This window comes from Corvus hawaiiensis, chromosome 2, assembly GCF_020740725.1.
Source record: "Corvus hawaiiensis isolate bCorHaw1 chromosome 2, bCorHaw1.pri.cur, whole genome shotgun sequence".
Classification (NCBI taxonomy): domain Eukaryota; kingdom Metazoa; phylum Chordata; class Aves; order Passeriformes; family Corvidae; genus Corvus; species Corvus hawaiiensis.
Window position 1 is genome coordinate 72,627,087 of NC_063214.1, and position 23,122 is coordinate 72,650,208.

Here is a 23,122-nt window from a genome sequence, read left to right on the forward strand (position 1 = left end):
TAAAAATGTACAGTGGCTTTATTGACATGTACATTCCATTATGTTTACAGCTGCAAGATATGAGGCACACTCAGTATTGCACTTCATTAAAATTTCAGGCTCAAACATAACCCAGAAGTTTAAATGAAACTGCTGTTGTAATTTAATATTTCTTATACAGGACAAACATTGATACCTTTATATACAGTGTGATACTTGTTACATTTATGCCTTCCTAACACATTTTTTTATAACAGTCTAGGAAATAAACCAGAATATTCCTCTTTCCCATCCCCACTTGTGATGCGTTACAATTGTACAAGATTACAAAAAGTCAGTATACAATAATCAATATTTTTTCTTTCTCCTGAAAGCCAGCATCATTCATAGTCCACAGACACACAGATCCTTTAATAACAATTGTTTATTTGTAAATGTCCAATGTTTCCTAGCCGATGACTGTAATGGCCACATGCAAACACCTCACAAATTTTGATGTCTCGGTTCAAAAAATGTCAGTATCTCACAGCAAGAATTATGTACATGGTATTTGGCATCCTTCTTGCACTGTAAATTGTTCCTTTTACCTGGGTTATGGAATGGTCCCATCCTCATCCCAGCTGGACTTTGTTTTCAGGACACTTGAGGGATGAGGGCACCTGTTTTGCTCTGGGTTAAAAAAAAATGCTAGTCTAAAAAGTGTGAGCATTTCTGCAAACCCCACAACCCAGAGCAAATTCTTCACCAGTGGGTGGATGGACAACATGAAGTGGACATTCTGTTCCTTCAAGTTGTTTACCTTTGGGACCTAAAGTGAATTTAAGGGTGAGGGGAAAAAAAAGAAAGGAAAAAAAATAGATTAATGCTTGCAGACAATGTAAACAAACATACAGTACATTTCCTCAAAAAAACCCCCCAAGCATGCTAAGTGAACATAATCTCATTCAAATGCTGAATTGGTCTTTGAAGACAAAAAAAAAGATCAAACTGCCATGTAACTTAAACCAATCAAATTCAAATTATAAGAGGCAAGAAGCTTGTAGAGAGTCACTTAAGGAAGTTTTATCTCATTAATACTGTGGAAGAAATTCACATAATCTAAGAGCAAAATTGATAATAATGAGCAGGAGTTACATTCTGCAGTAAACAATAATTCTAAGGTCATACCAGGAATTGTAATTTATTTATTTACTTATTTTATGTAAGTAGCTTAACAAAAAGATCTCAATTTTTCTCCCCAATCATTACTAATATCAAATCAATGTACAGCACATGAAGTTAGTAACTAAGGCATTGGGGTAACAGTTTGTAAATGGTGGCTACCTAAGTACAGATAACATCAGTTAACAGTGTGTTTATTTTATCAATACACAAGTTTACACATCATTCTACATCTGGAGTTTGACCCGGTATAGGGAAATTCCCGGTATAGGAAACTCCTGCATCAAAGTATCTAATGTTTAAGTGATCAGTGCAATGACATTGCCAGAAAACAAAACAAAAAAAAAAATCAGCAAGAAAAGCTACTAAGAACTTGTTACTTATTTCAGAATTCAGTGTGGTAAATTTGCTTTGTCAACATCTTACCTGCAGGACAGTGTGGGAGCTCTTCTTTAGGGATGCTTGTCATTCTTTGGAAATCATCATGGCAAGCATTGCAAAAATGCGTTGTCCCAAAACAGAAGAAAACAGCAACTGAACAGCAGTAGCGGCATTTGTATTCTAAGAAATCTGTACCATGTTTGGGACACATCTGAACAAAGGAAAGCAAACACCAGTCAGTGAAGCAGCCATGTTCTAACAATCCCAACAACTCATTTCTACATTCTGTAGAATATATGAATACTATACAATATTGTACAATACATGTCATTACAAATGACTGTCAATTATTGTACAGCTCGGGTACTCAGTTTCAGAATAAGAAAGAAACAGGAACGGAAGTTATTTACTGACCTGAGCCCTTGAAACATCAGAGCATGCACCACAAATAAGCTCTCTTGGATCATAGTCATCTCCTTGGCCAGCTTCAGCATCACAACGAGCTTCGCCACCAAAATATGCCTTAATTGCATATAGAAATGATTGGATGTTAAACCAGAGACAATTATTCTTTTAACTATTCTTTTCAGTTTAACCAATTCCATTTGTAAGGGGAATACGATGAATGACTGCCATTTCAGTGGTCTCCACTGTTCTGATCTCTCTTGACTCTGTCTGCAGGTACATGGTTTTGAGGCACTCAGTGTTGCTCAGTCTCAGGATGAACAAGACCAAAAACTGCAACATACCCTGGTCTATGCAAGCGACTTTAAGGCTTTTGGAACAGGATTTGGGTGCTCTATGAACTTTATGTCAGAATTAAGTAGCAGCTTGAGGTGAGTAGGCACTGGAGGAAGTACGTACGGCACCTCCTTGTAAGTGGCTATTGACTCAGTGTGCTTTTGGTTTCTGAGCTGCTCTGTATACACACTTGAGCTTTCCAAGGTAAGATACTATTCACATCTCATTTGCCCAACACTCAATTTATTAAATTATGATTCTATAAACAACATCTTTTCCTGCTTTTCTGCTCCATACACAATATATTAAACACATATTCTGTTCTAAGTAATTACTTTTGAAACAGTAACATACATTTAATAACTAATACCATACCTTTTTGCATTTGTAGCAAACATAGTAAGCATATCTGTTCATAGCATAGCCGGCTGGGTCATTATAAAATCTAACACCTGGCGTTGTGATGGCCTCGCTCTTGTGCAACCCTTCATACTCCAATCTCATTAGCGCTTTTCTCCTTACATCTTCATAGAGTTCTTTGATTGGATCAAGCAAATCCTTTAATACTGTGTGATTGATTTTGTTCTGAAATAAAAAAAAAATGCTGATTAAAGTACCTTGCATCTTTATCCCAAAAGCTATGATAATTTGTGTTATGGTCAGGTACAAACAGCATGACAGATGTCATAAAAACATATGAGCCTGGACAGTGGACATTTTAAACAATGGCTGATATAGTATGTACTCTATTTGCTGTAAAAATAGTATCCATGAATGCTTCTTCTATGGCCTGTTGTGATACAGGAACATCAACCCTTCCAGAGACCAACAGCCAGGGAGGTGGTGAAGAGTATATGAAATATTCACCACAGCACAGGAATATTCTGATTGTGTATTTTCTGTAATTTTGGTCCTTTTTGGCTTACTGCTCAGCAATTAAGCATAATGACCAACAGTCTTCTTTATCATTTGGTGGCCACAAGCTACTGCCATAAATTACCACAATGCAACATGACAGAAGAACCACAGCATGCAGAATGGCTGACCATTCCCAAATTTCAAATTCCTAGGGTGGGGTAAGGTGTTCTTCTTTCCAGCAGCTATCATATGCTTTTGCTTAGAGCAATTTAAATTTTGTAGAGTACAAGAGGAATTGTTAGTAACTTAAGCTAAACTAAGTACATGTATTCTTCAGCTCTGCCCCCACACTGAAAAGCAAAGCAGCTTCAAAAGTGGTTAGTAAAATAGAGAATTCCTGCTTCAGGTAGTGTGCATTAAGATTACTTCTTCCTCTCCCCACCATCACCAAATACTGGGAATTTACAAGCTGATGGTGCTAAGAATAAAAAAGCATTAAGACAATGTCTGGACTATGCTATCATTTTTTAAGAGGACACCTCAGGGAATAGTAGAAGGTAAAAAGATGCATCAACATGTGAAATTAAGAAAACAAGTAATATATAACTCATTCATACTGTAACAAGCAATACAGTATTAACAAATTTAAAAAAAAAGGAAAAGCTAAGTATCAGGTAAGTTGCTTGACTTAGGTAGCCATGCAGCTCATTTACCTTGCAAATTGGGCAGGACATAAACCCAAAAGTTATCCTTGGCCCAAGCCATCTGTTTTCTAGTACTCGCTGACAGCATTGCAAATGGAAAACATGGCTGCAGTCCAGCTTTAGAAAAGAGTAAGTGTAAGTCAATATTGAAGTTACATTAACCACTAAAGTAGAAGTAGTAATTTGCTTTTAAGTGGCAACATATATCAATCCCAGTATTAATTTATTTAAAATCCTAGCAAACCCCTATTTTCTTCTTAACACAAAAGAACATAAAATGGGCATTAAAATCATAACCACTCCAAGACCACCTACGGATATATGAAATACATGTGAATTATATCCACTCATCACCTCAGTTGTTTTTCTCCTTTATAAAATACCATGTATTTTAATAAAGCAGACACAGCAAACTAAATTGATCCAATCTGCTTTCTTGTTACAGAATTAATGCCAGACAAAAAGTAAGCTTTTTAAGCGGCTTAACTATTGCTATGATGTCTGTTTTCAAATTTTTAAGAGCATAATTTGAAAGATTTAATATTTTCACTTTCTTTATACTGCACATTACAATTGTAACAGTAACTTCTTAAAAGGGACAACAAACAAACAAACAAGAAACCTGGATAGCTGGTGCTGCTGAAAGTGCTTCAGTAAAGCAGATCATGCACATGTCATCAGCATCTTGTTTAAGAGTTGTAGCGTTTTTATCACAGCCATGCAAGCATGGCAAACAGTGCTCTTCGTTCTTAACACCTCCACAGGGGTGACCGCAGGGGTGTGTCTTGCTGCAGGCAATCTTAGCATACTCCTAAACAAATTAAAAGCAAAGAGTTAATCATCTTTTCCCCTTCACTGAGTGTTCTGACAGTGTTGGACTGCTGGTCTGTGCAATCAACTGAGATGAAAGAGTCATGATTTATATTGTCTACTGCTGCATCAGGTACTTGGGAAAAGTGGAATGTTGTGTAGTTGAAATAACAATGTTTCCTTTGTTTACCTGCATTACTCCTGAATGGAAATGGCTTAATGAAACCATAATTTAAAACTTTCAATAGAAAGAGAACTGTTCTTTGATCCTTTGTGTGCATTTTATATATTGAGTGCTTCCTGCATAAACATTGCTTACGCTGTATTAACAGCCTTCAAGATATCTGCAGAGTTTGGAGAAGCATCAAGTAACCCACTCTTAAGAATACATTATAAGCTAATCATTAATCAGCATAAAGCGAGTTTACATGGAAATGGATTTTTAACCACCTCTAATTTCCATCCCTAATACATAGAAAACTTACAAAAGTTACCTAGAAGCTAACAACAAATTGAACTGAATTTAAGTAACATTATGTCTTCATAGGCTGAGAGAGAAAAAAAGATGACCAATTTGCTTCACTTAGACAGAAATAAATAGGATGGGGTAAGAAACCGGTTAAGATTTGGCCCTCCGCCAATTGCACCCACACTGGAGGGCACAGAAACACTCTGTGATACATGGATACAGATGACAAACCTGGCCAAGTCTTAAATGTTCTACACTCACATAATACACGGACTGTTGGGCAAACTCTTTTTATCGGGCTTTCTGGTACATTTGACTTCACGCTGACAGTGTGTATTTTACTTTTTAATTGCAAGGCTGTTGTGAAAACCTGGGATACTTTTGAAGATAATAATGAAACTAACCAGTATACTAGTTGACTTAGCATTTGTAGTCTGTAATTAAAATAAACATTTACAAACTCAGAAGTATTTGAATGATAATATTCAATACTAGAACTTTATCATATGAGAGATCTGATTTAAAATGGACCACACGGATAAACAAGGCTTATTCAAAATAAGAAGCCCATTTCATTCTATGATCTCTTCTATTTATGTCATTAATGACGATTGATACTTGCTAATACACACCTGGCAGTCTGTATCAGAACAAACGCTTCCCACTGCTGATAATTCTGTTCCACTCCTACATCCACAGAACCGACATGCTTCAGAACTGCTGGTGGTCGGTTTGCCTATGGCCAAAGAGAGAAGGAGGCCAAAAATGTTGTAATAAAACACAAGGGACTGATACTCAATCAGACATCAAAACAGCAGTCACAAAAAACAACCAGAAATCCAGCAATTATTATGCAGTTAAACTATTCTATTTTTAACAAACAATTGCCCTAAAGCAGGTGAAAATCACAATAACCAGGATAAAGAGCAAGTAATAACAGTTGTTTTACCTGTCTGTTCTCTAAACTCCACCATAGCCTTCATAGTTTTAGAATCTGCTAATGCCATCAACCAGAAAAGTTTGGTCCTACCACAGCCCTCATGGAGATCAACTTTGATAGCTTCTTCTTCTTCTTTGAATACCTGTCAAGGTAACCAAACAGATACTAAATAGCATGTTTAGTTAGAGCATAGACGTGTCTCTGTAATTTTTGTCACTCTCTCTTTGGATTTACACCAGGCCTTTTATGAATTCTGTGGAGATTGTCTACTGCAAGCTGTTTTTCTTCTATACATTCCATAACTTGTACATATGCAGATATTCAGGATAAAGGCTTAGTGTTTTTAGAAATAAAAATGAAAAAAATTAACTCTTGATCCAACATGACTGAGAAACAACAGTGCAGCAATGCCAAGAAGAGAGCTGCACATTTTTTTCTGGTTTAAAAAATACAGAGCTTGGATTTAGTAATTCCTACCCAACACATCCAGTATGCCACAGTATTTTAAAAGCACAAGATAACTTCAGAAATATCTTCACATAACCATGGCTAGTAGTTTATCAAAGCAACACTGAGAATTAGGGTCTTAATAACATGTACTATAGAATAACAATTATAGAAGTGTGTAATATTAATATTTTTGACTTTCATATAAATACACAGTGGATACTTTTGGCTACAATGGGGAAAATACAAAGTTTTTGCAAAATAAAAAAACTCGCATGAAATCCTTAAGGAACTTCATGCAGTCTCTTCTTTTGCTCCTTTCCCAAGCTCTGAAGGCAGTTCTGTTTGCATTTGTTTCACCTGCAATGCAATATAAGTTAGAATTTTCCCAGGTATGGATTTATACACTCACTTTAATTCTTACTACAGTTAGAAAAAAACCCTAACTGCTTCATAAAGTATTCACATAAGCACATCTGAGTAACTTACAGGCTGTCCTTTCTGGAACGGAGAGAAAATACATTAAGGAGGTATGTATGACTGAAGTTGGACAAAGAACAGGAAGCAAACAGAAAACAAGAGAGAGGGAACATGACAGAATCAAAATTGAATTTTAGAGGCTTAACATGTGAGATGTAAAGGTAAAAGTGGTGAATAAAGAGCAAAAATTTAAACATGCGTTTAGAAGTAAGTAGGAAAATCTGATAAGCAGCTATTTTGGACAGATTAAAGGAAGAATGTGAGGACTTCTGTGAGATAAAAACTTACTTTTTATCAACTGTAATCTGAACAGGCTATATAGGAGAAATCAGAAAAATGAATGAGACTAGACTGTGCTGTGCCATGACAGAAGAGTAGACATAAAATGATCTTCTTAGGATGACAAAACAGGAGAATTTCAAAGGGGATTGCAAAGACTCTGGCTAAGAAATAGAAGGTAACAGACACACATGGAAATGCCAGGCTGAGACTACACTGCAAATGCTGAGGCACCAGGGAGGAGTGTTTCACTGGAGAGTGAAACGCAGTACCAAAGGTCTGATGGTTACATCACACGTGCTCTAGAGCAGCTGATCCCCTGCACTCAACGACCATAAGCAGTGTGTCCTGCATCTATCTTTTGATTTGCTTTTAGTTCCACCTGAAAACTATCTGGTTCATGCACTCTAAGGCTGCTCAGTAACAGAAAACAATGCACTTTGAGGAGATATGATCATCTCCTTTAAAAGCCCATTCCTGAACATAACTAAAAAGTTAATATGATGCATGCAGGAGAGGGAGAAGAGGAATGAGTTCCATTGAATTAATTTTATTAGTGACATTTATTATTTTAATCTTTGTACAAATATAAGTAGTCAGAGGGAAAGAGGAAAATAAAGGATCACAAGAAACCATAAATGAGAAATAGTGGCAGGAAAGAGGAAATGTTCAAGAATTCCAAAAGTAAAGGCATCTTCAACATTGATTTCAATGACAAGAAGAAAAAATCCAAAGAGAATGTAGTTTCAAGTTTAGAGATGAAAAGGATAAAAGAATACCACAGAAGAATACTAATTAGCATAGTACTCAGCAAGTTATAAAAACTTATATCTAGTCAAAATTTCAATCCTAAAAACAAACTCAAAAGAAGTCAGGAAATTTTCAAGCTTATGTGTAGGACGACATATTTATCTGTGAAAACACAGTGAAAGCTAGAGGAATATTGAAAATAAGAGAAGACTCATAGGGGAACCAGTAGGAATATTTGCTGTCAAATCATCTTCCTGGATTTTGAAAAGGAATAAACATATTTTAGAAATGAAGCAGTTGACAAGCACTGACTTGTATGACAGAAGTAGTAAAGGAGATACAATTTAACAGGAATAAAGAACTAATGTATACTTAAGAAATTCTATGCAGCTTCTAAATTCTCCTAAAAAAGTGTTCCTAAATGACGTTGAACACGAGAGAAAAAGTTGATATAGCATAAGAATTAGAATTACGAACTGCTGCAAGATATTCTAATCTTTGTAAACGATAAAGGACATGAGAATGTAACTAAAAACAACTAATGAGAATTAACTGGAAACTCGTCTATCCCATCTCCAAAACAAAACAAAACACCCTTTTCAGATTCAGTATTTGCTACTACCTTTTGGTTATATTTTATTTAGGGAGACGCACACAATGATGCAGTGCACACAACACAGGGCCACGTATACTGTACCTGTCTCTGGTGAGTTTTTGTTCGCCGATGCAGATGAAGGAATCGGTCACAATCTGTGCACAAATTCCCACAGACATTACATAGAATGATTGCAGCAGTTTCACCATCATCATGGTTATCACACATCGGCTGAGAGAAAAAAAAGGAATAATTCCTCTTATTTAAGTCCTTCACTTCCTTTTGGCATCTGTTTTTATTCTCCCCTCAGTAACACACCCCACACCTCCCCTCCAATTTATAAAGGCAGATAAAGAGCTTGTTTTGACTTCTAATGCTATCTTTAAAATAATCAATATTTAAGCAATTATTCCTTGACACAAACCCCCTCAATTTATGACAAGAGTTTTTCTGATATTCTTAATCTCCTATTTTGTGTAATGCACCAAAAAAGTGCATTTTCAGCAATACAGTTGAGACATTGCTTTTAACTAGTCTGAGAAGAGATTTATGTAACAACAGGTTATGGGCATGTTAACAGGAAAGTTCAGAGATATGAGTACTCAGGTCAGTCAACAGGCATGGTATTCACCCTTCATTACTTTGATATGGCACGTTTACTCTTTTCAAACATCTAAACAAAGCTGTAGGTCATCCATAACTTAGAGACAGTATGGTTGAAGTAACAAACTTCAAAATCCATCATAAAATTAAGTTGCTCTACTGATATAAGTAAAAAAAACCAAATTCAGCAGGGTTGTTTTTCAATTCAAAGTATCCCCACAAAGAGACTTCAACAGCTGATTTTGACTATGCACATGTCTGGAGAACAAGTTTCTACTGTAATCCCAGAACACGTGGTTTCCATGATACTCTCATGCAACTTAGAGTTCTTTCAAAGCAGCTCTGGTAGGGAGACACACAGTTCACCTCAACATTTGAATATCCCTATGTGAAACACGATTGGGGAATTTCAGGCTGGGTTCAGCAGCTTGAATGCCTGCTTGACAATGCCTTGGCTGCTCCTCTGACATCTCCAAGTCCCTTGACTTTCTTAAGCACCTCAGAAACCTCTGTGTCTGCTTCCTTCTAAGCAGAGTTTTATTCCTTGCTGCTGCTGCGGCTTTATGCCTCTCCTGTATTCTGTTTCTACCTACACTAAACTGCTTTGGATGCTTCTTTGCTCTATCCTTCATTGCTATTGCACAACCTTCCCTTGCTTCCCACAGGGATCCATCTAACCAAGATATAAAGAGACTAGTTTCATTATTGTGCTCTTTCTAGAATAGTATTAAAAAAATCACAAGCTTTTTGTCATACTGAAAAGCACAGGCATTTTTTCAAATGAAAAGTATGGACAGAATCATATTCCATATCAAATTTATAAGTCCTCTGTGTAAATGGTAGTTTTACTAAATTCAGTTAGAAGGAGTTCCTCCCTGAGGTAATCATTCTCTAGTGAGATGGGGAAGAGGAAGCTAAATTACAGAGAAGTAGTTCTTGAATAACACAAAATAATTAAATTTATTTTGTGACAGGGATTAAGACGGAAGGAAAAAGCTCTGACAGAGGGTGCTGTATAAACTGAGTCAATCTACTAAGAAACTCATCCCACAGGTGTCAGGAAGGCCTTATTTCATCCTGAATACAGTTAGAATTGCAACATTACTGTTTTAAGTCGGAATTTCTGTTTTCTGAGCAGTGCTTGTCTAGTACACAAATACTTCAAACATGTGTGTACAATCTCCACTGGGAGGGAAGAAAAGGGAGAAAGGCCAAGTTGACCATTCTCTATCATTCTAAATTCTTTGATGAGTGAATAAATCAAAGTAAACACAAAACCGTGTGATTTTCAGTCTCACCATCTGTTTCTGTTGCCCGTCCTTTCCCATCCATCTTCCTGAGGATAGTCTATCAACATGATCCTGATCAAGTACACAGAGGGATGCTAAGGCCAGCCACAGCTATTGAAAGGCAAGGTAGAATTAAATGTCTTAGACATATTAAAACCAAACCAAACCTCAACCAAACACTGAATAGATAAACTTTGGCAGATAAGAATGTCACCTTTACCTGCGACCTCTATTATTGCTAGCTGAAGCCTGCTCATACAATCTAAGTTTATTTTCCAAAAGAAGTCAGGAACACAATAAAACCTACTTAACTTTTGGGAACTACCTTGTTTCTTTCAGGTATTATCACTTTATGATTATAAATACAGTAGCTAGCACACAAGAAAGAAAAAGTGGAGAAAGATCAACCAAAGCACTTCATGAAGAAATATGACAAATATAGACTTGCACAAACATTGCGGGCTTTGGGGAAGAAGAAATTCAAGGACACAAATTAATAAAAACAAAACCAAACCCAAAAACAACCCCCCAAAAACTTCAGCTCAATGAGACTGACTTCCCTGTTCCCTCCTCACTGCATTGGGCAATTGGCATTACCTAGAAAAGGGTTCTGAGCTAACTAGTCAAAGGAAGCTTTTCCTCCCATCTTCTCCACTGACTACAGTGAAATCCTGAACAGATGAGCTACATGAGGATAATTTTTCAGTGCAAACAAAATTGAAAGGTGCTTGACACTTGATTTTTTGCAACAGTCTTTATTCAAATGTTTGAATAAAATTGTTTTTGTTGAGAAACTTTACCAGACTCTCCCTCAACACTCCACACCTCCATGGCAGAACTACATTCAATCACAGGAGCAGCTGGGCTGACATTCAGGGCTCCTCTAAGACCTGATTAAACTACTATGATGACAGCAGGAGCCAGTGGTAGTCTGAGACTGTGACCTCCAGAAAGCAGAGACTTTATGAGTAACAAAAATGATGAAAAGAACAACTGCTACAGACTTTTAAGATGGAAAACAACATGAGTGTCAAATGCTTGAAACCACTGCAAACTTCCTTTACTTTTGTATGTAATTATTAAGCTTGAAAAGCTAAAATCTGTACTCCCTACGACAGCAGGAATGTCATAATTTACAAACATGCTTTTCATGGTATTTCAAGCAATCTGTCAAGATTTAAAGTAGTCCTCAGTTTCTATAAAAGATTCACAGAAAAAGTAAACACCAAGAAAAGAAAACCACCAGGTTACACCATGTCAGTAATAAAGGGCTGAGCAAATATTTTTTGAGACAAACACAGGTGAAGCTTAACTTAGTAGTCCTAGAGAACATCTGTTACTGAGTGTTTTCATAATAGCCTTGAGATATGGTAGCTGATTACCTAGAAGTCAAACCACTTAAAATAATTGCTTGGAGAGCTGAAAGAAGACAGCTGATACATACTGTGCAATTTTCCACACAGATGAATGATCTCAGATTTAGTGTAAGGCAAGTGTGACAAACTTCAAGCAGAATTATTTCAAGAATAAGCCCCCAAATGTATAGAGGCATCACACTTATTCTTCATTACTTCTGAGATACGCCAGATGCATATCTAATTCTAATTCAGTTTTGACTTGTGCATTTCTGACATATCAGAAGGTTATTGAATGGGCTCCTACTGCACATTTAAATGAACTTATGCTAAGTTCAGTGAAGTTCTTACTCTGGTTGTTGCAATGCACCTCACGGGTGATCTGTACTCTTCTTCCATTTTGGTCAGAGCTATGATTGTTTCAGCAATAGCATTCTTTGTCACACGTGACCAAGCTTCTGACAGATGACCCTGTTAAAGAGGAAACTCAATTTATTACAGGTTTTATTAAGAGCAGCTAAAATTGTAATTAGACCCGCTAAAAAACATTAGGTTAGTATCTCAAGTTAGAACAGAAAAAGAGGAAACCAGGGATGACTTTGATAAATCAGGTTGTTTCACAGAATTATGTGTGTTGAAAGGGATCTTCAAGATCATCTAGTTCCAACACCCTTGCCATGGGTAGGGACACCTTCCACTAGACAGGTTCCTCAAAGCCCCATCCAACCTGGCCTTGATTTTTAAATCAGACAGATCTGGCAAAAATTAGCCCTCAAATACTGAGGTGACTGACTGAGGTTGTCTCTGAGCAACTATTGGAATAATTAACTTGGAATAGGTAGAGGGCATATGATTTGAAGAATGGGAAGTCCTTTTCCTAAAGTGTCCCCACCCCTTCTGGAGAAAGAAAAATGCTGGAGCATGGATAAGTGACTGTGACCAGCACACAGATCACAGTGGGTTCCTAGAGAAATCAGCTTCACATGCCTAGCTCAGCCTCCTGAATAGTCTCCACAGTTCCTGTATTAGAAAGAAATAGAGGACTACAAACACCAGAACCACAGCATACTTTCTAATCTTTAACATTCCAAGCCTATGGCACTAACTCCTACCCTCAAGTTTCTGATTCAGAGGCTGCTGCATCCTTCAATTCTTAATGTAATCTCTACAGTCCTGAACTTCATGCTGAAGATGACACATAATTGAGATTTGCTGGACTCTAAAAAGGAAGCTATAGTGACTAACAGAGATCTAGGTACCTACACATTGCAAATGCTGAAAAGGTTTTGTGAAAGGAATCACATTTGTAACTGTCATGAAGAGGATAATTACACTGATGCCACCCTGCTGATAATCAGCAGCTCTAGAAAGCCTCAAAAAAAGGTTTTCAAACACAGAAAGACTTTAATTGTAACTCTTATCAATTGTGAGATTCTAAAATCTTGTAGTCAGAATCAACAGCGGTAACTGCAGAGAACTTGGAATCCAGCTTCAGCAACTTTGAGAAGGAACCTCCTTAATCTAAGCACGGTCAATGATTTAGAATATAGGACTCCCAGCCTGAAGATACTGAAAAACCTTTCAAAGGGTATTCACAGAGGAAAATCTGGGTCATTTAGAGTACCTCACTGAAATAGGTGCAGAATTAAGGAAAACAAAAACAACCTCCCAACTAAATACCTTTCCCAAAAACATATACAAACCCTTTCTTTCTTTTGCCAATATTGATTCTGGGAAATAGCTGATTCACTTTTCATCAATTTTTCTGCCAAAAAAATTGTCTGAAGCAGATGCAACTATGGAAAATTTAAGCCCAGATAATTAAAGTAATAAGCAGCTATAATTTCAGTGACTGAAAGAAGTCAATCTCAACCAGAAAATTCATACATTAAGTCTACGAACAGTTACATGAACACAACACTATTATTTTACTTCACAGGTAAGTTTTATTTTCAATTGAAGTACTGAGTGCTCAAGATTTAAAAATTAAGCTTTAAAGTTAACAATGTTAGAAAATGACCCACAATTATTGTTTACCTCTTAAAATTCTAGTATAAGCAACTTATTAAAAAAGCTTATTTCAAAACTGGATTTCTGTTCAGCGGAATGAGAACTCAGTTGCTACTGCTCTTAGCCCTAGACTCTATCCAGAAAACTATGGTTTTTTTCTTGAGACCAATTCACATTTAACAGCTCAATCTGATACTAACTGTAATAAAAGCAATAAAAAATGTACTTTTCTTTATCAGAAATATTTGAATATCCTCCACATTTAAAGGATAGAAACTCACTGCTGCCATGTCTTTAATGAGTTTGATGATGATCTCTGAAATCTGCGTAGGTGTTGATCCCTTCATCCACCAATGACTTTCACCTCGCCGAATATAGCTGCAAAGGATAAATGGTAATAGATGAAATAAATTCAAATAATTAGTTAGTATTTGTCAAAATCCAGCACAAAGAAATAGTGTACATATTCAGCATACAGTAGGCTGTAGTTTGTTACATATTTTTAAACAAACCTGGAATTGAAGATCATTGGAAGTGTGACTGTAGTAACTCCTTTGCCTGCAGTAGTGCCAGCTGTCCCTGTGATAGTAGTTCCTTTGGCTTTCAGCTGTACAGTGAGAGCTTTGGCAATGCATCCCAAAAACATGTCTAAGATACCTAGTTTATTCCAATCTCCCTTTTCTGTTGAATGAATTATATCACTTATATCTGCTGGTGGAAGAGACTTCACCCCTATAATACTTGCCAGGCGACTAGGGGTTACCTCAGGCAAAACACGTCTCAGTAATGATGTTACCTGGAGAAAAAAAATCAGAACACCACAATTCTTACCAAGACAGCTGGAGTTTACAAGTAAAAGCAAAGTGTTGCTTCTTCTTCACAAGTTATTTCAGTTAGAAGGACTGAATCTAACTGCTGTATTTCATTACTCCTGTAAGAAATTTGCAGTATTTGTATCTTGCAGTGAAGTGTTTATTAATGCAAGCAGTAAGACAAGGCCGAAGAGTCTGGAACTGATCTCACTAAAACAACACTTAGTCTTCACATAATAACAAAATTATGTTTGGTACTGGACTTAGGGTAAGGGTGATACAGAGGTTTGTACAACTCTGATTTGCTTGCATAGTACAGACATGTCACTGTTGGGGTTTTAGTTTAGTCCTAGTTTTTTCCTGTTAAAGGAATTTTTTCCCATATGCATGTTGCTAGGGGACAAATGGCTGTACTTAAGAGAAGACAAAAGACCTGGCTACTCTTTTGTTTCACCTGGGTGTGGGGTCAGTTCACTCTCGGCGTTCTCGGGGAGAGGAGCCTGGTTCTTTTCGGCCGTTTTTCTTTCTGTGGAGAAAGATCCCAGGACCCCCGGCCCACCTTCCCTGCCCCTCTGGAGGCCGGGCTGTGGCTGCCCTGCCCCGCCGCTGATTGGAGCCTTCGCTGCGTTGTAGCCGTGCTCGCCCTGCCGGCCTGGACCTCCGGGGGGTTCCCCGCTCGGATACATCGCGTCTGCCATCCGGGATCTGTGCTCATCCCTGCCGCTTCAGCTTCCCGCTCCAGCCTGCCATTCCAGCCTGCCGCTCCAGCCTGCTGTTTCCCGAGGCTCCAGCCGGACACCGGGGCCAGCCGCCTGGGGTTTGTGAAGCCTTTGTCCCATCCCTTCTCGGGATCCCAGGGCACCGGTGCCGCGTGCTCCCCGAGCTCGCTCCGGAGCGCCCCCTGCAGCCGCGGGGGAACCATCGCACCTGCCCTGCTCACCGGGAGCCGCCAGCGCCCCTGCCGGCTGCGAGCGGAACTGCACCCGAGGGGAAAGGGCCCGACAGCCGAGAGGGCTGGGACTGGGTTTGTGATTGTTTGCTGTTACTGCCAGAGTTATTGTTGTTTGTTTGACTGGTTATATATATAATAGTAAAGAACTGTTATTCCTATTTCCCACATCTTTGCCTAAAGGCCCTTGATTTCAAAATTATAATAACTCGGAGGGAAAGGGGTTACATCTGCCACTTCAAGGGGGGCCTCTGCCTTCCTTAGCAGACACCTGTCTTTCAAAACCAAGACACCCACTTCACATGCATTACTGAGATGTAGGAAACTGTGGTAGAACTGTTAGAGACACTTCAGACTTCTGGAAGTACTTGTCCTGAGGTACTAAGAATTATAATACTCTTTTCCCACTCCTTTATTTTTCCTTTTGATAGTCTAACTGGAATTTTTTGCTGTGCTAATTGCTCTGGACCCAAGAGGAGTTTTCTTGAAATGCCATGGTTCAACATTACCAACGGGTGAAGCTGCGGTTGAAATTGCACGTATCATACAAAGTTTGGTCCAAGTCAGCATGAAAGCTGATGAAAACTTAAAAGATTTAACATTTCATATCTAACTGTGCAAGCCTCCAAAGTTCTCTTGAAGAGCTATTGCATATCTGCAGTGGACCACAATTACTAAGCAGGACAGTATCTGCCTCCAGGCAAGTTGAGATGTGAGATTTTAACAGTTCAAACATTGTAAAAAGAAGAATAGAGAGTATGAAACATAAAAACTTCTGCAATAGAAACTTAAAATCCACCTGAAGGTGGCACAGCAGCTAGCGACAAAACAGTGCATTAACTGTACTAATGCAAATATTTTATATGTTTACATATTATTAACATTATTAAAAACATATATATGTGTTTATGTATTATGTGTACATAACTATATATACACTCAGCACTCGAATTCAGAAAGAAACAGATATTAAAACTCACCTTGAGGATACCAAGAGTAGAAAGGAACTGTCTAGTTCCATACTACTACACTTGGAGCCTGAGTGTATGACACAGATGCTAAGGACTCATGTGAGATCCATAACAGACTCCAATAATTGAAAACCTCTCATCTTAGCTACACATGCTACATGGGCATTATATACATGTATTAAATACTCAAAAACCACTGGATACTTAGGTGCTGTTCATCTGATAGACATTTCTACCATGCTCTTCTTATTTAAAAAAAAAAGAACTAACACCCTGAAACCTGACACTTCAATTCCCGGAAGAAATTCTGTATATTTTTTCATGCACATGCTTTTAGGATTCTGAAGACATTTTTCTAGGAATACCGAAACATTTGAGCAGCGGTTAGCACTCACCTGCCTCTGCACCCTAGGAGAGGCAGTGTGTAGCAAGGAGAAGAGGTCCTGGAGCAGGGTGAGCTGCTGGGCCAGGTACTGGCGGCCCACGTTGGAGCCGCTGAGCGCCAGGACCATGGAGAGCAGCTCGAAGCAGTAGGCGTCCGAGGAGGCGTCCTCGTCGCTGGGCTGCGAGTTGGCATTCTCCTTGCTGGAGATGGCGTGCTCCCACTCCTCGCGGACGCGCGTCGCCTCCATCCGGATGGCCTGCACTATGTGGGCACACACCTGGCCAGACAGAAGGCAAACACACAAATCTGAAAAAATTTTAGCAAGTGTAAAACATTGTGGTTTAGGTACCTTTGCAAGTATGGCTAAAATAGGAAACCTGTGAAATTTGGTTTGTACTTAAATTACTTTTTAATATAAATTCAAGTGAAGAATAAAATGCTGAATTTTTGCTCATCTTTGTTCTGGAAAATTTAATTGAAATTATTTTTTATTGTTTTTCTGATCCTACCTTTTAATTTACTTTTTACTTGGAACTGAGGCTAAAAAAACCACTCCCCATAAACCCCCTAAGAAGTAAGTTTACTCAACACACACAAATGAAAAGTACTTATTAAAATACTCTCTTGTTCAGTTTAATAATCAGGAAGCTTAAAAAAATTTTAGAAACAATAGCACAGTAAAAAGCATTTTTAGGAGATTACAATGTTCGTTAAGATGAAGAGCATTCTGCTTAACCGACTAAACTAATAAATTTCAAAATTAATCAGTAGCTCTATTATTGTGAAATCTCATAGCAATAATCACTGAAAACAAGCTCATTTATTACAAGACACCAATATTTAATCCTCAAATAATTTCAAAAGGAACAAACCTGTTTCTGCAAATTTGTCAGTTTGCTCCGGCTGAATATGATCCCTACCATGTGCTCCTTCAGGTCTGCATCGGATGTTGCCTTCATAAAAAGCACATTTAATATTAGATCAAAAGTTTCAACAGTATTTCCTAATTACTGTAGCAACTAACATGGAATGTGTCAACAAACTGTGTTTTAGAAGTTTGTAGCTTTTTTTACAGAGAAGATATAGAAGCAAGATCAGTGCTATTAACTATGGTTAATAAATACCTCTTCAATGTATTTAGTCTTTGTAAGAGGAATTTAAGCATGAAATGAAATAATAGGCAAAACAAGTGGAGTGCAGTTTCTTCATACTTTTTCTCTACGTATTAACAGAGCCTCTCTTGAGGCACAAGATAATAGGCAAGGACTTCCAGGTTGACCATTACAGGTGTTAAGTACTTCTGTAATTGTAGGCATCATTTGCATCACCATTATTATGATGTTTCCATTAAATGCATATGCCTCAGTTATAATTTATTATTAAAAAATACATTATAATTTTTTAAAAATAAGCAGTTGTGACATTTTACTTCTGTTTTTATCTGAAAATTATGCAGCATAAGGAATGGAACAAACACTGAAAATCATCCTGGATAATTTTTTTCAGCAAAGTATTATTGATAGAATACAAATAAATACATTGTGTACTTTTTCTTCTCCTTCTGGGGAAGACAACAGTGCTTTTTCTTCTTGTTCTGGGGTTGGCTCAGCATCTCCGGAGATGAGTTTTCCAAATACCTGGAAGAGAGACAATGATAATTAGCATATCTCAAAGATAAACATGTGCAGATGTGGTATTTTACATTATAACATAAAGCACTGAAAGTTTATAATTCATAGTAGCTTTTGCTGTATAACACATCATTAAAATCCCACCTGGGATGTTATAAGTCGGAATACTCGCAGTGTCTCAGATTCACAGTTTCTTTGTTGCGCCACACTTGCAGAAATCTGGCCTGCTATTTTAATGCTTTCACCATCCTTCCATCCAAGAATTTTTACTTGTCGAACTCTTAGTGTGTTCTCTGGACCCTTCAATTCAATTTTGATGATGTGATTATCACCTCCAGGAAGTTCACTTGTTACCCAGCCAATATGTCTTGAATCCAAGTCTACCTATTAAAGAGGAATATAAAGTTGGAAACTGACATTACATCAAACAAAAAGTCACCTGCCATCATATATCACTGTAACAAATACTATGCTTGTAATGAAAATTTCAACCTGAGCAGTACTAAGACTTATGTTTAATTATAAAAATATTCAACTTCATGAGTTCAGATTAAAAAATTGACCTATAGCCATTTGTGTTTTGTTTTTAAAGCTTATTAGAAATAGTGGCCTACCTATCCCTTTTATCCTCAAAACAACAGTTCATATATTAAGAAAACAACCCTTAAAACCAATATTTGCTCACCACTTTTCTGAAAAAAGAAAAAAAAAGCCTGTATAATTTAACTGCAAATATAACACACAATTAATTACCAGTAGATACATTTTTTTCATCTCTATTCACACAAACTCCTGCCAATGAAATTGTTACTCTGTGGAAGTATCAATATCTGCTATCCTTATCAAGATATGCAGGACTTAACTGTAAAAAAGAGATGAACTGTATGAAATTAGGTTTATTTTAAAGTAAGTACTGTTTAAAAAAAAGAACATAAATAATGCTGTGTGAAATCATGTATTTCATATGAAACTGCAATGTCACTACTGGAAACCAAGGATTGATAGGGTGCAGTGCCTTACATCATCACTCAGAGAAACCTGAGCCAAGGCAGCCCTCTCTCATATCCACAGGCTCATTTATAATCAAGCTAATATTTGTTCTTTCCCATTTCTACACTAATTCTCAGTGTCTGCATTGAACTGTGCTGCAGCAGACAAGGCTAACTTTTTTTTAATACCATGAGACAGGATACAGTATGTGGGTGTGCTGGAGGGTAAAAAAGCTGTTGGAGAAGTGTCAGAGCAAAGAGGGAGCAAAGCTGAATCAGTTCCTGCCTGTGTTCTGGGAGTCCTTTTTGGAAACCTTCTACAGCTGAAAGGATAAGTTACCATATAGTAATTAAAACTAAATTAATCTAAGGAAAATTTTACATAACCCTGTTCTGTTTCAGTAGAAAAGTAAAAGCTTGCTCAATAGTCAGTACACACGACTGAATTCTGTCATTAATAACACAATATTTTCCAAGGCTTATTACGGTGCCTGATATTTGCAAAGTAATTTATCTACCATAAGAAATGGAAACTATTTGCTTAGAAAAATCTCTGATATGTGCACAAAAAATGACAGCAATTTTTCTATGTCAACTCTTAAAATGTTTACCTGCTTTATTCTGCAGAGATCTTCTACTGCCTTGCCAGTTAGGAAGGTCATGGAGGTCACTTTGTTCTGCAACAGACAAGCAAAATAAGAATGAAACACTTCAACTGAGACAGTTCTGACTACTACTTCTGTATTAAGAGAGTACATACATAAAAGAGGAAAGTTGCTTCATTACAAAAAAGAGTGATGTAAAGCAATGACAAAGAATTCCAAAATACAGCTCTCTAAAACAGTCTGCTCTTTGTATTAAAAGCTGTGGTTGAATTACAGATATATTTGTAACATTCAATTACTGTACAGATCAATTAAGAAGTCCGTAGAAAGTTTAGAAAATTCGGATTTTATGGAAGCTCCTTTTTCCAATGCTTCTGCAAAAACGATGAGCAAGAAAAGTAACTTAAAACAATTAAATGACTGAAAATGCATCTGAAATTGAACACACCAGTGAGAATTAAGTTTCCCAGTTTCAGTTTTAAGCGACTGCAAATTCAGACAGACTGGTTTAATTATAACAGCTTCTGCTTTCTATGTCACTGGATTTAGAAACTTTACTTTGAAACGTGAACTTCTGAACTAGAATTTACCAATTGACAAAGAAAACAGCACTTCTGGATTGATAAACACATACAACTTGGAGTATACATCTTCAATGAGAGACAGTTTTATATTCTTCTTACCCCAAGATCTCTGGAATTGTCTACATGAACACAAACGTAACGTGCATTGATTCCTTTAACACAGTTAATTGTGATGTTTTTAGTTTTGTTTTTGTCCTCATCTCCTGACTCCCAGAACGTTTCTGTAGACCCATCTGTTAAACTACCAATCATGGCAGGTCGGCTTGATGTTTTAATGTCAACAATGCTGGTTAGGTCTTTCAGACAAACCACTATACACAGTTCCTGCAAAAACAAATGGAAACATTTAAAATACTTGAGAGTAAGCCCAAATACAGGCATGATTTACAATTTTTAAAACCACACAGGCATTTCTGTTTTGAGGAAGGAGCTCTCCAAGAAATTTGTGCTTTGTTGATTCAAATTATTCAGTCCTTTAAACCAAAGGACATATTAATAGCTAGGAGCTGAATATATTAGCAAATGCCTAAATATATAAATAAATGGAAGAAAACACTTCAAAAACATTAAACAGAAGTATTAATTCATGCTCCTTGGAATAACAGAAGGAAAAAGATGTATGTAAAGAAGAACTGGAAGTACACAATATTTAAAAAGTTAACTAATTCCATGACACAACGGACTCCAAAACATTCCCCAAAAACTTCAGTTGCAAACAAGCACTTTCAAGCACTGCTCCAAAATTTAGGCTAATGGTCAACACTTAAACCTCTGAAGCTAAATATGAGAGCCTAAATAGCAGGAACAAGATCCCAAACGGAGGTATGTTTGAGAAAATACAGCATTGCAATAAGGAATCTTATAATTTAAAGAGAATCATCATTGGAAGTACAGACTGTTCACAAATGATCTCTGCTTCTGAGGCAGAGCTGTAATACTTGCCTGATTCATGACTTCAAAACCAGACTGAACGCTGATACTAAAACTCTCTTCACTATCTCCATCATCAGATTTAGACAAAATATTGTTGATATGATGGAAAACATTGCTCTGGTGCAGAAACTGGTGATCAGATTGTTTGAATTTAAGACTCCAGCACCTGAAAGCACATTTAGAGGACTTTGAAATTTTGACTGCTGATAAAAGACACAACTTACCAATGAAAATATTAAATACGTTTTTGCTTCTCAAAATATTTTCTATAAACATTTAACTTCAAAATTTGCAGGATCTCAAGTGCTTCTAGTGCACCATTTTGAGGAAAGCAGGAATAAACTTTCCCTAGAATTTTAATAGTAAATTAATAATATAATTATAATATATAATAACAAACCATTATTATTCATTTTGTGTCTTTGAGACAGACACACAGAAAAAGTCTCAAAGTTTAAAGATACCATCCAGGTGACAGATTTCTGAGCAGAGGGCACTACACCACCATGCACATACATGCAGATCCTACCGTATTATTCTGTAAAATGTTTTCTTTTTCACAGTGGACACAGTATAGAATTTAAAAGCAAGTACAGTTCTCTCAAAAAAGTTTTTTAGGTTATTATTTATATGTATAAACAGATATCTGTGTCTTCTATGTATCTCTTTCCTAGTGGTAAGGATAGACATGCTCCTTCTCGAACAAAGTTTTCAAGCATCCTACTTACACTGCAAAATCTTTTAACTGTAATTCTACAACATTTCCAGCCTTTTCAAGAATTTTCTTGATTTGTGCTTACCTTAAGGCCATTTGCTGTAATGCACTACCACTGGGAAGAGACATCATAAGATCAGAGATTGTCTGAAGAAGGCGATGGAAAGTGTGGGGTAAGGGGTGAGCCGCTTCCCCAGCAATCACTATATCTGACAGAGGGTGTTCACACACTCTTGTATCTTTTTCCTACAGTGCAAAGCAATTTGTATGTTATTAACAGACTTTCTGAGAGAAAAAGGTTAAGTAAACAAAAACATTTATGCTATTTGCTTTAAGAGTAACTGCAACAATCTAACAATGAATGTGAACTTGACGCAGCTCCTGTCAGAGGATTTTTACATTAAGTTACACTTAACCCTCAAACAGGGAACTTGGGAAGTATATTGTATACTGCCACACATATTTCATCATTTAAAGATGTGAAACATTACACTGCAATAATTTGAAAACAAAGAAACAAGCCAGAAATAAATAACATACTCCAGCTGTTGAAACCAACTTTGTCTGAGCAGCAAAATCCAGCCATAGCAAACTTGATAGCTAAACTAGTGTTATCAGTTGCTGCATTTCATTAGATGTGAAAGTAGTAATTCTTAGTTAAGGTGTGTCAGTACCTGGAAAAGCAGTGTACCAGGTT

General features: G+C 37.1%; 1 protein-coding gene across 17 annotated transcripts in view; it reads right to left on the reverse strand.

Moving 5' to 3' along the window:
• Positions 1-23,122, reverse strand: part of MYCBP2 (MYC binding protein 2) — a 176,996-nt gene continuing 153,874 nt past the window's right edge. For 15 of the 17 annotated variants that reach the window (XM_048295652.1, XM_048295659.1, XM_048295651.1 and 12 more), the window contains 21 exons: positions 22,511-22,671; positions 21,720-21,876; positions 20,877-21,101; positions 20,200-20,265; positions 18,744-18,983; positions 18,507-18,605; positions 17,841-17,921; positions 16,979-17,245; positions 14,364-14,647; positions 14,133-14,229; positions 12,193-12,312; positions 10,496-10,597; positions 8,697-8,825; positions 6,053-6,185; positions 5,736-5,839; positions 4,447-4,635; positions 3,834-3,941; positions 2,638-2,847; positions 1,936-2,043; positions 1,567-1,732; positions 1-787 (listed from right to left, as the gene is read on the reverse strand). In XM_048295652.1, coding sequence (XP_048151609.1) covers positions 672-787; positions 1,567-1,732; positions 1,936-2,043; positions 2,638-2,847; positions 3,834-3,941; positions 4,447-4,635; positions 5,736-5,839; positions 6,053-6,185; positions 8,697-8,825; positions 10,496-10,597; positions 12,193-12,312; positions 14,133-14,229; positions 14,364-14,647; positions 16,979-17,245; positions 17,841-17,921; positions 18,507-18,605; positions 18,744-18,983; positions 20,200-20,265; positions 20,877-21,101; positions 21,720-21,876; positions 22,511-22,671 — 3,162 coding nt within the window. In that variant the 3' untranslated portion in view covers positions 1-671. The remainder of the gene's footprint in view (positions 788-1,566; positions 1,733-1,935; positions 2,044-2,637; positions 2,848-3,833; positions 3,942-4,446; positions 4,636-5,735; positions 5,840-6,052; positions 6,186-8,696; positions 8,826-10,495; positions 10,598-12,192; positions 12,313-14,132; positions 14,230-14,363; positions 14,648-16,978; positions 17,246-17,840; positions 17,922-18,506; positions 18,606-18,743; positions 18,984-20,199; positions 20,266-20,876; positions 21,102-21,719; positions 21,877-22,510; positions 22,672-23,122) is intronic. The other 2 variants (XM_048295662.1, XM_048295647.1) reach the window with 1 other exon arrangement.